This window comes from Hyaena hyaena, unplaced genomic scaffold (assembly GCF_003009895.1).
Source record: "Hyaena hyaena isolate Hyena2069 unplaced genomic scaffold, ASM300989v1 scaffold_138, whole genome shotgun sequence".
In the NCBI taxonomy this organism is placed as follows: Eukaryota; Metazoa; Chordata; class Mammalia; order Carnivora; family Hyaenidae; genus Hyaena; species Hyaena hyaena.
Window position 1 is genome coordinate 1,527,318 of NW_024080770.1, and position 16,224 is coordinate 1,543,541.

The 16,224-nt window shown below is 46.7% G+C and overlaps 1 protein-coding gene across 1 annotated transcript in view; it reads left to right on the forward strand.

Annotated features, from left to right (window-relative positions):
* DTNB (dystrobrevin beta) overlaps window positions 1-16,224 on the forward strand; it is a 232,700-nt gene that overhangs the window by 210,238 nt on the left and 6,238 nt on the right. The window contains 2 exon segments of the mRNA XM_039238291.1: window positions 12,255-12,414; window positions 13,246-13,335. Of these exon segments, the coding sequence (XP_039094222.1) occupies window positions 12,255-12,414; window positions 13,246-13,335 (250 nt within the window).

Below are 16,224 nucleotides of genomic sequence, written 5' to 3' on the forward strand. Positions count from 1 at the left end.
GTGCTGTTGAATCATACCTCACCATCTGAGTTTTGCATACCTATAAGTCACACTTAAATGTGACTCCTTGAATATCACTGATAGGTTCTGGCTGCCTGCCTGATCACTGACTTCGTTGTCTAAAATAAGGACCATGCTCTCCTGCATTTTATTCACTTTATGTTTCTAACCTGCAAGCCGGGTGTTTTGAATTCGTTTTCTGGGGATTTTCCCCTCAGTGAGGTCCCTGATCATTGCACTGAGAACTGGCTTTGAAATCCTGCAATGCGAACTAATGGAATACCATTTTCACATAGAGCCGGACAGACTAGGAGAAACAAACTGAAAGAGGATAATCTAGTCTTAGAATTTATGAGCTTCCCTATCTGAAAGTTTAAATTTCAACTTCTTTTGATCTTTGGGTTTATGGTGAGTTTTAGTAGGTTGTTCTTTGTCCCTGGAACTTAGTATGCTTTCCTCCTTCTACTAAGAAAGATAGCTAAACACTTGCCCCCCACCCCTCGAAGCCTTGAGGTGAGCTTTGTCTTCTGCAATGTAGTTGGACTGGAATAGGGACGGAACGACCCACTGCCAATGCCGTGACCACAAACACCCCACCCAAGGGAGCTGTTTCCTGTCTTATACAACTTATCCCATGAGCCGCCACAGTGAACAGTGGGGGACAGGCTGTGTGTGTGAGCCCTGAGTTTCCTGAAGTGATGTGGAAACAAACAGGTGCCAGCCCTCTGCCGAGGGACCTCATGGCAGACTTTTTGGTGGCCCCATCCTATTCTTCCGACAGACCTACGCGGTACATAAATGTGTGTTCATGGTATTCGTGGTGAGAAGAAAAGAGAGACATCGTAAAACTCTTCAGCTCTTCTCTCTGGTGTTTAGACGCAAAGTTTACCTTCAAAAGCTCCACAGCACCATTGCTGAGATAGGAGGGTCTCCAGGTGTGCTCTTTAGCTGTTTCTGGTTCACCCCAGAGGGACCCACAGCCTGCTGCTTTGCTCACCACCTTGGGGTTGTCTCCCTTACCTCCTCCACCTCTTTCTCTGCTGTCTGCTCCCTCCCATCCCCGGAGCTAACTGCTAGCAGCCTCAGCCGTTGTCATGTTAGATGATTTCAAGCCTGAAGCGGGACAGGCAGTGCGGCCTCCTCGCTCTCTCCTTTCACTTCCACAGTTGATGTGACGGCTGCATTCTCCTGGCAGAGCCACTCCAACACCAGGTCAAAATAGTATGTGGGGTTTATTTTAACTTTTCTTGAAGGGACAAAATCTACACAGAGTCCATTCTTTAGGGGCGCCTGGGTGGTTTGGTCAGTTGAGCATCCAACTCTTGATTTCGGCTCAGGTAATGATCTCTGGGTCATGAGGTGGAGCCCCGTGTCAGGTTCCAAGCTGAGCATGGAGCCTGCCTGGGATTCTCATTCCTTCTCTCTCTCTCTCTCTCTCTCTCTCTCTCTCTCCCTGTCTCTCTCAAAATAAGTAAATCAACATTATAAAACAAAAAGTTCATTCTTTATACATACCACTCCTCTATCGAGTCAGGGTTGCCTTACCTAAATTTCAGACTTGCGGCTCCTTTCTCCCAGTGTTGGTTTTTGTGAATTTTGTTGCTGTTTTTCTGAGAGAGCCTCTGAAAATCGGCAGCAAAGAGGCCAGTTTGTTTAATTTAAATACACTGCAGCAAAATGAAGGTAATTGTCCACAAAGGCCATCTGCTACCTGGCAGGTATCCATGAGTCAGAGAGAGAGAGAGAGAGATGGAAACTAAAATGTCTCCTTCTGTTACCATGATAACAGCTTAGCACAGAGTTTCAGGTGGGTCTGTGTGTGTGCAGAGGATACAGTTATCAGTGCTCCATAGAGGGCACTGACTCAACATCAGGCTTTTCACCACAAGCCACTCTGGGCTCGATTACCTAGCTGTAGTGTGTACTAAGGAGATAATGAAACACTGCATCCCTGTTCCATGAAGAAAAGGAAGGGAAAGAAATGGTATTTATGGAGCCCCTCCTGTGTGCCAGGCACCATGGTGGGGATGCCTACACACAGCCGCGCGTGCTGCAAATCTTCCTTCTGCTGAGGATAGTGCTGTTTTCCCTTTGTGGCGGACTCTCTCTGCCACGGCCTGTGAGCTCCTGTCTCTGCTCACAGTGTCCTCAGGTCACCTTCTCTGGCACACTTTGCATCTACTTTGGCTCCAATATTAGATTTGTGTCATAGACAAGAGACTAAGTCATAATCCCTGTACTCCCCTGTCAGGTCTCAGCTGAAACACCGCTTCCTTCTGGCCTCGGCAACACCACGCTGTGGCTGGTTTCCCCTCACAGTGCGAGGCCATTAGACGCCCCGGTACCAGTCTTCGCCTTCCTACCAATTTATTAGGAATCTTGTGACCTCTCTGGGCCTTGGTCTCTTCAACTATATAATGAACATTGGACTGAAAGAGAGGCTATTTTCTTGGGGTCATGAACATTCTGAAATTATAAGCAGAATTTCTGAGTCCTTTTCTTAGAATGTGATGCCTAGTTTTCTCAGGTTCTCAGAGTCTTTTGCTAATTTAGAGGAAGTGAAGAGCCACCAGACCAGAGAGCTTCACAGGATGTAACATTTCTCGAGCTCTGTATTTCTAACAGAATTGTTTCTACTACAAGGGACTTCTGCATTCAGAGAACCTGAGTGACAGGGCATTTATTGTGTTCAGTTATTGGTGACTGGCCTGTGCTGCTTTCAAGCCTTTGTTATAGGTTGTATTACAACCAGATCCCACTGTCCTTGCATCAGGAAACCTTCATACACCAAGTAGCGTATTGCAAACCTTCCCCAGCTTCCCCAGGCTAACCCCCCTGTTCTGGCAGCTCAAACCCAGAGGCACGAGATTGTTTTATGCCCGCATTGGAGAGCTTAGCCCTGCCCTCTGGAGCCACCTGCCTAGTTCTTCCACCTTTACTGATTTCTGTGTGATTCTCAGGTTCCCTACAACCTCAGGGTTCCAACTGCGATGCTGCCCCCAACCCTCTCCTGTGACCGTTTATTCTAGATTGCTTTGCAGTGACTGGAGTGCTTGGCAGTCTCTGTGGGGAGGTCCTGCCTGCCTGGATGGAAAACCCATCTGCGCCTCTGAGACAGGGTGACATTTCACAGTGCAGTGCTCCAGGTAGCTTTCTAGTGTGTGTATCTGTCTGGCCCAGACCTGTCAAGAGGGCAGAGAATGAACAGACCCTACGCGGGATCGTAGGTGACTGTCAGCATGCCCAGAGTGCTGCGCTGCAGACGTGGTCTCAAACGCCGTGTGCTCTGTACACTCCAGAAGGGCCTTACTGAAACTCTGTGTGTCTTGAGCTAGAAGCGTCCTTGTTACAGTCACCTGCTCCCTGCACCTCCTCAGAGGCTCTGTTTGCAGGTGTCTAGATGGGCAGCATCTCTGGCACTGACTCTACTAGTGAGGGAAGTGAGTGAGTATAGAACGTGCCGTACGTGACACTGAGATGGCTGTGGGACCGTCAGAATATCCTCACGGACAGCTTGTCCGTGACTGGAGCAAAGCCACGATTACTTGACGTTTCTGAGATGAGGTAACTTGGCCAAAGACAGAGAATCATAGAATTTTAAATCTGGAAAATTATTCAGAGATAGTCTGCTTGACCCATTCAATTTATAAATGAGAAGACTGAGCCCCAGAAAAATCAAAAGGCATGTGCTGTACAGTCAGAAGAAAATCCCAGGTCCCCCGACTTCCAGGCCATGTCCTTCCCTCTGAGCCACGCTACCTCTTTGCGTGTCCACCCTGGAATGGTGAAGAGAGCTAGGATTCCGTCTCCAAGCCTGCAACTTCCCCCTCCTCTTCTGAGAGTCTTTGAATTGGCAGCAGAGTCGTCTCTAAGGCCTGGGTTATTGACAAAGCAAAGAGGTTGGGCCTTGGGCAACAGGACAAGCTCCTTTACTCAGGGACTTAGGCACGTTCTCTGGTCAGGGAAGATGTTCTGTGACTATATATCCTTGCCTCTATTCTCGTTCACAGTCGTCTTTCCTTGAGTCACTGGGCTCGATCTCTCATATTCTACAACCCTCCCTTCCATTCTTCCTCAATCAAATGCCTTCAGGTGGGACTGACCCAATAGTGTATCAAGAAGAAAATCAACCTGAGAATATGAGTTACCTATTTACCTACTTACCCAAAAGTTACTTACTTACCCAAAAACCTAGTGGCTTCATGGAATAAATACTTATTACTTCACAGCCTCTGTGGACCTGGAGTCCGGGCACTGGTCCTCATGAGCTGAGGGTCAGGGTCTCTCACAAGGACTACAGGCATCTCAAGGCTCAACTACTCACATGTCATTGGCAGGATGCTTCGTGGGCTGCCAGACTGAGGGCCCCAGTTCAATGCCAGCTGGAAGCTGCCTCAGTTCTTGTCACATGAGCCTCTCCACGAGGTGGCTCACCAGATCACAGCTGGCTTCGTTAGACTGAACAAACAGGACAGAGAGAGAGTGTGTATGGGCAAGACCTAAGTCACAGTCTTTTATAACCTGATCTCAGAAGTGACATCCCAGTCTCCTGACTCAGTAGCAGCAGTCACTATGCCCAGCCCACATTCAAAGAGAGGGGATTAGACAGGAGTGTGACAGCGGGGAGCAAGGTCATTGAAAGCCATCGCAGAGGTCTGCCCACCAACCACATTTACTCATCTCGTTAAGTATCTCACACAAAGCTTTATCGATGACTGATAGATTTAGTGCTCCCTGGAGATTACTGCCTGCTCTGGCTACATTCCCACTTTCCATTACTGAAGGAAAAGGGTCAGAAACTTGATACACCTCATTGTCATTTAACAAACATTTATTAAGCATTTACATGTGCTCAGCACAATGGTAAGGAAGATAAAATTTGAGAGGTGAGGTTAATGCTGTTCCGAGTTCTGGGGAGCATGTCAGGAGCCTGAACCTAGAGGAGATGACCATGAAGCAAATGCCCAGAGGGGCAACGGGAGCCAGTCTGACCACACCGGGTATGTAGAGCTTCTGGCAAGCGGACAACAGGCAGAGAGGCCTGCAGGCATGGGAGAGAGCCAGCCTTTCTGTAGATGCAGTAGATGTAGATGTACACTTAGATGTAGTCACCCATTCTTCTGCTTCTTTCTGTCTAAACCACCCAGTGGCAGTCATTGGCATCCTGCACCCATGTGTCCCTTCTCCAAGACCAATCCCAGCCTCCCAATCTCTAGGCCTTCCTGAAGCCATGGCCCCGGACCTCGGGCCAGACTTGAAGCATGTGTGTATCGATTGTCTGTGGTTTGTGCCTCTCCCGGGGCAGCTGGGATTTATTGACCTACCAGGATGCCAAACTGGTGTTGCTCTGCCAGAGCCAGAATTCACACGGGGCTCTGGAGGGTTCCATCCCAGCATTGTTGTCATCCAACATGACCCTAAAGCCAAGGGCTGGCGCTCGAGATCCACTGGGGAGAATCATGCCTTCCCAGCAGTCTTCACTTTTCTCTTTCTACTGCTCTGAACAAAGACAACTTCTGGCGCCTGTTTTTGTATCTTCCTCGGAAGGCATGTCCTGGGCACTGATCCCAGGAAGAGGACTTGATTATTCCCAAGCCGATGGTGGACAGTAGGTTTCATTTTCTGACTCTAGAGTTTTAGCCACATGTGGCTGGGCACCTCGTGCATCCCTTTTGCCTCAACCCCCATTATCATTTTCCTATTAAAATGTTTTCAGAGGTTCAGTTTCATGTTCTTAAAAAGCAGCCTAGTTTATCCTGGGTCTTGCGACTCTGACATTCAGTCCTCAGGCAGCGGTGCCTGGCCCGGATCTCGCTGAGGGAGATTTATGGAATACTTGCCACGTGCTTAATGCTGGGTCGGCCCTCTGCGGGGACGACAGACAACTGTCACGCAGTGAAGTGCATTTGAATTTCATAAGCCACATACTCAGATACGCAAAGAAGAAATCTTTAACTGGACTTAACTCCCCCTTGAGTGCTCGCTATCTGAGCTGGACTCAGTCTGGACATCTCCAGGCAAACTCTGAAGCCAATCATCCCAGATTCTTAGCCCCCTTCCTACACCCGAGACCGGTGCTGTGCCCTGGGGACTGTGCTGGGTGCCATGGCATCAGGGGAGGGGTGTCCATGGCTCCAACTCTGTGTGTGCTGAGGCAGTCTGGCCCTTTGCCTGTGGCCTGCTTCTTCCAGGCAGCAATCCTTGCTCCGCACCCAAGGCAGCTGAATTCATAGGCTCCCCCAGCAGCCAGGACGCAAACATGATCTCGGTTAGGCTCTAACTCCTCTGTGACTGAGAGACAACTTCAAGCTCGTTGCCTCTGCGGCTGGGAAACCATCGGCTACAGGGATGCATGGGGTCCTTCCTTGATTCGATCTTCCCTCCGTGCCCCTCAGCTCTTGGAAGCCCAAGAAGGGCCGGGGCTTGGCCAGGGTCCCCCGTGTCTGTGATCCCCTGCATCCACCCTGTGCTGGCTCGTAGGGCTTCCCTGCAGAGACACATCACTGCGTCACACTTCCTTGCACAACGTTTTTCTGCACATTCTCCTTCCTCTTCCTCTCTCCAAGCTTTATTACCTCGTTCGGATTGGGGCTGGAACTGCTAGATCTGGCTGTTCATAACCACTTTCCAAACCAGAGTTAACTGCATACTTTATTATTTGTCCCCTCTCCCCCCAGAATGGCCAAAAATAGGGGATGATGGTAGTTATAGGGTAAAAGGTAGAGATGATTCACCAAAATACAGTGATTAATATGTGGTCATGATTAATACTAATACAATAATTAATATGTTATTCAACCAAAACCACATGCCTGAGATGTTTATAAACTAGTTGGGAAGAAAAAGTATATACCCTGAGAAAAGTAAATGATAACAAATGTTTCATATACACTGACAAAATATTTCACAAGATAGAACATGTTTAATTGTCAGAAGAAAGCTATAAAAGTTAAACAGCAAAAATGGCAAAAAGAGATTTCATAGTATTTCATTGAATGGATAAACCATATCCTGTTAATCCATTCACCAGTCAGTTGAACTTTCAGTTATTTCCACTTTAGGCCTGTCAAACTGTAGCTACTGAACATTTGTGTATGAGTTTGGGGTGGGCATGTTTTCATTTCTCTTGGGCACATACACAGGGGTCACATTGCTGGCTTACATGGTAAGTTTATGTTTACCATTTTAAGAAACTGCTTACCTGTTTTCCAAAGTAGTTGTACCATTTTACAGCCCTGTCAGCAATGTGTAAGTGTCTCAGTTTTCTAACATCCTTGTTCATCTTTTTGATTGTAGCTATTTCGGTAGATAAGTGGTATCTCATTGTAATTTCAATTTTCGTTTCCCTACTGACTACTCATGTTGAGCATTTTTCGTGTGATTATTGCCCATTTGTACATCTTCAGTAAAATGTCTATTCAAGTCTTTGCTCATTTTGTAATTGGGTTGTTTGTTTTCTTATTATTCAGCTCTCAGAGTTTTTTCTATGTTCTGGACACAAGTTTGTTTTTTATTTTTTTAGTTTATTCTTTTTTTTTTTTTCATTTCTGCTTTATTGATATACAAGCTTGTAAAATTTTTTTTTAATGTTTATTTTTGAGAGGGAGAAACAGAGCACGAGTAGGGGAGGGGCAGAGAGAGAGACACACAGAATCTGAAGCAGGCTCCAGGCTCTGAACTGTCAGCACAGAGCCCAACGTGGGTCTTGAACCCACGAACCGCGAGATCATGACCTGAGCCAAAGTCAGTCACTCAACTGACTGAGCCATCCAGGTGCCCCGCCATTCTCATTTTCTTTAAATTTTTTGAAGAACCTCTATACTGTTTTCTATAGTGTCTGCACCAATTTGCATTCCCAGCAGTAACACACAGGGGTTCCCTTTTTTCTGGGTCTTCACCAGTACCCCTCCCTTACCTTTTCGATAACCTCCTGACAGGTGTGAAGTGATACCTCATTGTGGTTTTGATTTGCATTTCCCTGAGCACCTTTTCATATACATGTTCACCATGTGTATGTTTTTTTGGAAAAATATCTGGCTTCTTGGTCCATTTTTAAAAATTATTTTTCTAAAAAAAAATGTTCATTTATTTTGAGAGAGAGAGAGAGTTCATGTGTAAGTGAGAGGGAAAGAATCCCAGGCAGCCTCCTCACTGTCTGCACAGAGCCTGACACGGGGCTCAATCCCACCAACTGGAGATCATGTCCTGAGCCTGAGCTGAAATCAAGAGCCAGACATTTAACCACCTGAAGCACCCGGGAACCCCTGCCTTAGTCCATTTTTTTTAATTAGATTGGGTTTTTGTTTTTCTTTTGTTTTCTTTTGTTGCTGTTGGGTTGAGTGAATTCATTGTATATTTTGGATATTAACTCCTAATCATATGTATGATTTGTAAATGTTTTGTCCCATTTAGTAGGTTGCCTCTTCATTTTGTTGATGGCTTCCTTGCCGTGCAAAAGCTTTTTACTTTTGATGTGGCTCCACTTGTTTGTTTTTGCATTTGTTGCCTTTGCTATTGGTGTCACATTCAAAAAGTCGTTGTAAAAACCCACAGGTTCTTTACCCGACATAATTTGCAGATATATTTTCCCAGTCTGTGACTTCTCTTTTTTTAATTTTTTCTAATGTCTTTTTTATAATATTTTTATTGAGATAAAATTCACACACCATACAATTCACTATTTTAGAGTCTATAATGCCGTGGTTTTTAATATAGTCACAGAATTGTGCAGCCATCACCACAGTTGACTTGAGAACATTTCCTCATCCGCCGAAAGAACTGCACATCCTTTAGCACTTGCTCCTCATTTCTCCCAAGCCCCCAGCCCCAGGCAGCCACGAATCTACTCTCTGTCCCTATGGATTTGCCTGTTGTGGACGTTTCATATAAATGCAATCAGATAATATTCAGTCTTTTGTAACGGGTTTATTTCACTTAGCGTAATATCTTCAGGGTTTGTCCATGTTGTAACGTGTATCAGTCCTTCATTCCTTTACCTGCCAAATTGTATTCCATTGACCCTTGAACAATGGTGGGGGCCTTAGGGGTACTGACCTCCTGCACAGTTAAAAATCTGTGTATAACTTTGGCCTCACCCCAAAACTTAACCACTAATAGCCTACTATTGATCCATATGTTACCCATAACATAGTCAGTTAACACATAATTTTATATGTAATATGTATATGTATTCTTACAATAAAGAGAGCTAGAGAAAAGAAGATATCATAAAAAAATAATAAACAAAATACATTTACAGTATTGTGCTGTATTTATTAAAAAAAAAATCGTGCCTGGGTAGCTCAGTTAGTTGGTTAACATCCAACTCTTTTTTTTTTCTTCACAAATAGTTTATTGTCAAATTAGTTTCCACATAACACCCAGTGCTCATCCCCACAAGTGCCCTCCTCCGTGCCCATCCCCCCTCCCCCCCACATCCATCAGTCCTCAGTTTTTGTCAGCATTCAAGAGTCTCTCATGGTTTGCCTCACTCCCTTTCCCCCACCATTTGCCCCCTTCTTCTCCCCCTTGTTCCTCAGTTAAGTTCCTCCTAATCCTCCTATACGTGCAAACATATGATATTTGTCCTTCTCTGCCTGACTTATTTCGCTCAGCATAACACCTTCAAGGTCCATCCATGTTGCTACACATGGCCAGATTTCATTCTTTCTCATTGCCATGTAGTATTCCATGGTATAGATAAACCACATCTTCTTGATCCATTCGTCCGTTGATGGACACTTAGGCTCTTTCCAGGTTAACATCCAACTCTTGATATCAGCTCAGGTCGTGATCTCATGGCTGTTGAGATCAAGCCCCACATCAGGCTGTGTGCTGAGCATGGAGCCTGCTTGGGATTCTCTCTGTCCCTCTCTCTCTCTCTCTGCCCTACACCCACTCACATATACTCTCTCTCTCTCGAAATAAACATTTTTTTTTTAATCCACTTGGAAGTGGAGCTGCACAGATCAAATCCATATTGTTCAAGGGTCAGCTGCGTTCCACATTTTATTGAAATCATCGGTCAGTTGATAGACCCTTGAGTTGTTTCCACTTTTCAGCTGTTACGTAGAATGCTGCCATAAATACTTGTGTACAAATTTTTGTGCAGACCTGGGTTTTCATTTCTCTCAGATATATACACATAGGAGTGGATTTGCTGGGTTGTGTGGCACTCAGTGTTTAATCTTTTGAGGAACTGGCAGGCTCTTCTCTAAAGCAGCAGGAACACACCATCTTCCGTTCCTGCCAGCAGCGTGCGAAGGTGCCAGTTTCTCTGCATCCTTGTCGACACTTGGTATTATCTGCCTTGTTTATTTAGCCATCCTAATGGATGTGAAGTGGTATTTCATTGTGGTTTTGATTTGCATCTCCCTAGTGGTTTGTAATGTCAAGCATCTTTTCATGTGCTTATTGGACATTTGTATGTCTTCTTTGGAAAAGCATCACTTCAGACCCTTTGCCCATTTTTAAATTAGGTTACTTGTCCTTTTGTTATTGAGTGTAAGTTTTCTTCCTATATTCTAGATAGAAGCCCCTGATCTGATAGACGATGTGCAAAAATCTTCTCCCATTCTATGAAGTGTTTTATTACCTTCTTAAAGGTGTCCTTTGAAAAAAGTTTTTAATTTTGATGAAATCAAATTTGTCATTTTATTTTGTAGCTTATATTTTGGGTGTTGTATCTAACAAGTCATTGCTTCATCTTCTAAGAGTTTCATGGGTTAGTTCTTATATTTAGTATGAGCCATTTTGAGTTCATTTTGGTATATAATGTGAGGTAAGGGTCTAAGTTCCTATCATTTGTATCATGGGAAGATCTCAGAAAGTATGCTAAGTGATAAAAGCAAATTGCAAAATGATATGCACAGTATGATACCATTCATGCAAAATTTAAAAGTGTGAAATATCATGGATTATTCATAGTTATATATGTACACATAGGAAAAAAAAATCACCCCAAAATCTTTGATAATTGTTGCCTCTGAAGGGATGAGAGGAGAGACCGGGACCGGACACAATTGGTGGTCAAGTAGATCTTTGGACTTCTCAGCAGTGTTTTTAGGTTGAAGTGAACTTGACAAAATATGAACAATTTTCAGTGTGGGTGGTTTATTATACTTTTTAGCTTTCTGTATATTTTAAATTTCTCAAAGTACATATACACACGCTCGCACAAATCAAAGAGTTAGCGAACGAGCCGTTTCTCTTCAGCACAACACCCACGACGGCCGTAGCACTGAGGGGAGCCTTTGTGCTTCTGGCCCATCAGCGTGTTTGGGGCAGTTTCCGTTGTGCGGGGTGTTTCTGAGCTAGATCCCAGAAAGAGAAATCCCTTTGTTTGAACTCAGTTGCACACTTCGGCTTGCATTTTCCCAGGTTTGCTTCCACAGAGAACCCGCCACGTGGCACACCCCGGTTCCAAATCTCAGGGGAGCTTCCTTTACCTAGTCTTAAATGCTATCCCACTGCTCCCGGCTCTCTCCAGCGCTAGGCCCGAGCCTTCACAAGGGAAGTGCAGCTTCCACTAAGCATGTGTCCGTCCTCACCTGGGCTCCACGGGATGCCCTCAAAGCCTCACTGGGTGCCTTTGACAAGAGCACTGGCCTGGCCTGGCCCTGGGAGGCGGCCTTCGGGGGAGCCCCTGACGCCCTGGGGGTTCCTGCGGCCTGGGAGCCGCGGGGGGCATGCGCGGGAGCAGACACACTCTCCCGGCATCTCCAGGGGCTGTGCTGCCTGACACAAAGCTCCTAGTCTTTTCTCTGTGTTTTTCTGCCATAAAATTGGTACAAAAACATATGCCCTTTCTATTCACAAGTTATCGTGAGGGTCAAGTGAGATAATGTCCACAAATGTGTCTGCAAACAAAAACGAAAAGATGTTTGTGTATCATTTTGCAACTGTAAGGCCCCAGCGGCTCTCAGATCCTGGACCCAGCTGCTTTGCTCAGACAGTCCACCTGCAGGGACCCCCGTCAATGCTCGTAGCCTCTGTTTTTCCTCCCCGTTGTAGGCCAGTCGAATGGGATTCTCTTCCTTCTCCCTCCCACACCTTCCTTTCTGTTTTCCTTTTCTTCTTCTCTGCAACCTGGAGGCAGCCTGACTCCTTCCTTTCAAATGTGATCACGCAGTGCTGGCCGGCCTGCTGAACCCGCGGTCTAGGCCGGCTTAGACTGACTGAGTAAAAGGACCTTCTTCCCCCTCAGAGAGGTAAGATAGCTGAGATGACATGTTTTATCTCTTTGATTCTCCCAGGCTCAGGCCACAGGATCACCACACACGTCCCCCACGCACGGAGGCGGCCGCCCAATGCCCATGCCTGTCCGCTCAACGTCTGCTGGCTCCACCCCCACCCACTGTCCACAGGACCCCCTGAGCGGAGTTGGGGGAGACATGCAGGAGGCCTTCGCACAAGGTGAGATTTCGGAGCAGAGCTCAGTGGAGAGCTAGAGGGGGTTGGAAACGTGAAGAAGATTCCTACTGAGATTTTTCCAGCTTCTTTTGTGTGCTTAGCTTTAAATGATCAGATTTTCATATACAGTATAAGTAAGTCAAGTGCTGGTCCCGTCTCATTTAGATGGGCTGGTCTCCCAACGGGAAGCCTGTAGGCTTTGTGCGTTTGTGAGGAGCAGGCCTCTGGGGTTTCTGTGTTGTTGTTTTTCCGGGTTATGGGAAGTGCCTTGTCCTTTAGGCTTTGCCTCCTCTGGAGGCATTGGATGGGATAATTCCTGAGGTCATGCTTTGCCTGGAAACTCATTAGAGCGAGTAAGAGAAGGAAGAGCGGAACTCTAAATAGGACCTTGCAGAAGGCACATTCAGCACAGGATTACAGCTGCCTGAAGAGCTGGCAGCCCGCTGTGTGTGGGGTTGGGGGAAGACAGCGCAGCTGAGGAAGTCCTGGTAGGGAGACAAAGAACGGCGTGTGGAGCCGCTGCAGAGTAAAGTCCCACCTCAGGCCGAGGGGCCTGGAATCCAACTCTCGTTCTGGACCCCAACTCTCTTGATGGTGGCTAAGAAGCGTGCAGCCAACAGGGTCCTACTCTTCAGGTAGAAAAGAAGAGGGAGGAAAAGGAGGACTTGGGTGCCTCGTGCCCCTGATGTGCCCAGGCGCGGGTGGAGGTGCCGCAGCCCCATCTCCCCTAGGTGCCCTGCACTGTGTCCAGGGCCTGGCAGACTGAGGCGTGCGCTCGGCTCCTTTCTCTACGCCCACCCACCTGCCATCGCCGTCTGCTCTGACTGTCCTCAGGTACGAGGAGAAACCTCCGCAGTGACCTGCTGGTGGCCGCTGATTCCATCACCAACACCATGTCATCCCTGGTGAAGGAGCTCCACTCAGGTGAAGCCCAGAGCTCCTGCCCGGCCTCACGCCTCCCCTCCCATCCCTACGCCCTCCTCGCTTCCTCACCATGTGGTAAAACGTCATCCCGTAGCACACGCTACCTCAGTTCACCGCTCAGTCTTTTTGCCTTCTAGGAACACACTGACCATCTTCGCCCAGAGAGCCTGTCTCCCACACGCGATCACACAGACGCTGACACGTTATGTTTCTCTTAACAATGCACCTTGTAGATATGCACACAGTCCACGTCTCCCCTCACACACAGTTAGCCCCTTCTCTGCTTCACCCATCCCCCACCAGCTCTCCGTCCACAGACTCTCTCTCCCTAGGGCTGCTCGGCCGTCTCTTCCGAGGCTTTCCTGGATGACTGGAACTGAATCAGCCACAAAAGCTTCTGGACTTTTCTCCCAGTTGCCTTCCTGCTCTCTCCTATTTGATTTGGTTTTGAAACCCTGTTCTCTCCTTTTGTCCATGACTAGGCTCTGATTTCATGTGACGTTCGTGACCCGAATCTGTTGCTTCTTCGCTCCTCTGTCCAGTCTTCCCTGTGGCTCCTTCCTCAGTCTCTCCATCACTCAGCTATTTCAGTGACTTTCCAGACACCCTTGCCTCACTGTGCCTCTTACATAAAACCCATGAAAGAGAGAAATAATAAAAGGCCATTCCCATAGCGTCACATTTTCAAGAGTCCCCATGGCTCTCTTCGTTTCATAAAGCCAGGTATTTACTGATTGGATTATGGTAGTCAGATTCCCAGGTTCCCTATCAAACACGTAGGTTCCCTTCCTAAGTGCTATGCATGGCCCTTCTTGGTTCTTTCCCCCTAATATAATGCTTTTAAATATGCTGAAGTCACTTAATAAGGTTATTAAATGAAAATATAAAGCAATGTTTCCATGGACTGTTCAAACACATCCACTGAAATCATCAGTCCAGGCTCTTACGGAAGAGAAGCCTTGGGTATTTCTTCAGACCCCCGAAGGAGAAGCACACATCTTTAATGTTTTCGGGGTCTGGCCCATGGCTTCACTCTCAAATCTGCCAGTTTCCACTCAGAAGAGAGGAAGTGCATGGCCTAGGTTGGTTTTGTCAGTGCAGTTAAGATGCCAGTTCTTCCACGGAGGGGGTGTGAAGTTGACAGTGTCTCCATTCCGGACCCACTCCTCAGTCCTCACCACCCCTCTCTATTGTATTATAAACACACATAAATACAAGAGATGACTTCACAGGTGATTAGAAAGTCCCTTCCCTAATAGAGCTTCCCACAGATGGCAGAAATCCCACTTTTTGAAAGAATTTCAGGCCATGGAAATTAATCACGCTGTGCCTTGTAACTGCCTACAAGGGTTTGGACAAAATCAGTGGCTCTTGGGCTCATCACACTAGGTGAGAATGACTGGACACCATTAAACACACTGCACGCGGAGGCTGAATATCCTCAAAAAACTAACAGGTCGTAGGGATACTCAGCAGTCTCTTCTGGTAGGAAAGGATGGGTTTAACAAAATGGTGTGATGTGTTTGGAAGGTACCTTAGCACAGTGTCTAGTCCCTTTCAGAAATGTAGTGACTGATTATCAGGAGTGGTTTGCTTGAAGTTGTGCATCCTGAAGGGGCAAAGCCGGTCCTAGAACTTAGGTCTGAAAAACCTGAAGCCGATGCTCGTACCACCACAGAGCCCTTCCGCCCACGCAGGACAGGGTGTCAGATTTACAGTCCCCCGAAGGCCCCTTTCACTGACGCTCTGCTCTCTCGAGCCCTGAAGTCCACAGATGGCTGTGGACTGAGTCCACACATGACACAGCATCTTTACAAAATGCAGAAATAGATTCCCTTTAAATGGAAGAGTCTTGCCCAACACCATCACTGTCAAGGGTTTTGTTAGGATGAAGTGAGATGTTCAGATTGTCTTTACATATTTTCCATACCATGTGAGCATACTGTTTACAGGCATAGCCTGGCCCCCTCATCTTTTTAAAAACATTTTCACAAATAATAGAATCTTACGGTTGGAAAAGATCTTTGAAGTCATTTAATCCAGCTTGCTGCCCGATATAAAAGTCCTCTGGGTATTTCCAGTGAGCTCATTCATGACCAGCTCTCATCATGAGGAAGTTCTTTCTTATCAGGGAGCCAAAATTTGCCTTTCTGTAAGCAATTTATCCTCATCCCACCCTCTGAAGCTACGCAGAGTAAGCTCAGCCGCTCCTACTCCTATTAATTTAGCCTTTCCAGTGTTTGATGACAGGTGACATGGTGTCCCTAAGTCTTCTCTTTAGGTGACCTTCTGATGTTCCTTCAGCCATTCTTTTTTTTTTTTTTTTTTTGAGAGAGAGAGCATGGGAGGGGCAGAGAGAGAGGGAGAGAGAATTCCCAAGCAGGCTCCGTACTGTCAGTGCAGAGCTCAACAACGAGCTCAATCTCACAAAATGTGACATCACGACTTGAGCCAAAATCAAGAGACCAAAGCTTAACAGACTGAGCCGCCCAGGTGCCCCTCCTTCAGCCATTCTTAATGTGACGTGGCTTTCACTTCACCATTTCACTCTCAGCCCTGGGAGGTGGCTGAGAGTTTAGAGGCCACAGTTCTAAGTGAGCTCCCGGAGCTGAGCACGCCCCTCCCTGCCGTGGGGGGTGTGCTCCCTACAGAGCCCACCTCCCTACCGACTCTGCTGCCTGCTTCCCTGCTGCCAGCGCTGGGCTGGCTGCCTCTTCGCTATGCCTGCTTTGGCTCCGGGGGACTCCGGGGAAAGCAACCTTCAAGGGCATTAGCTTTTTCCACACAGCCACCTTGCTGTTCAGTCATTTTAAGTTTGTTATCAGCTAAAACTTCTAGTTTGGGGTTTTTTCTTTTTTAAAAAATGTTTTTTTAAGTTTATTTATTTTG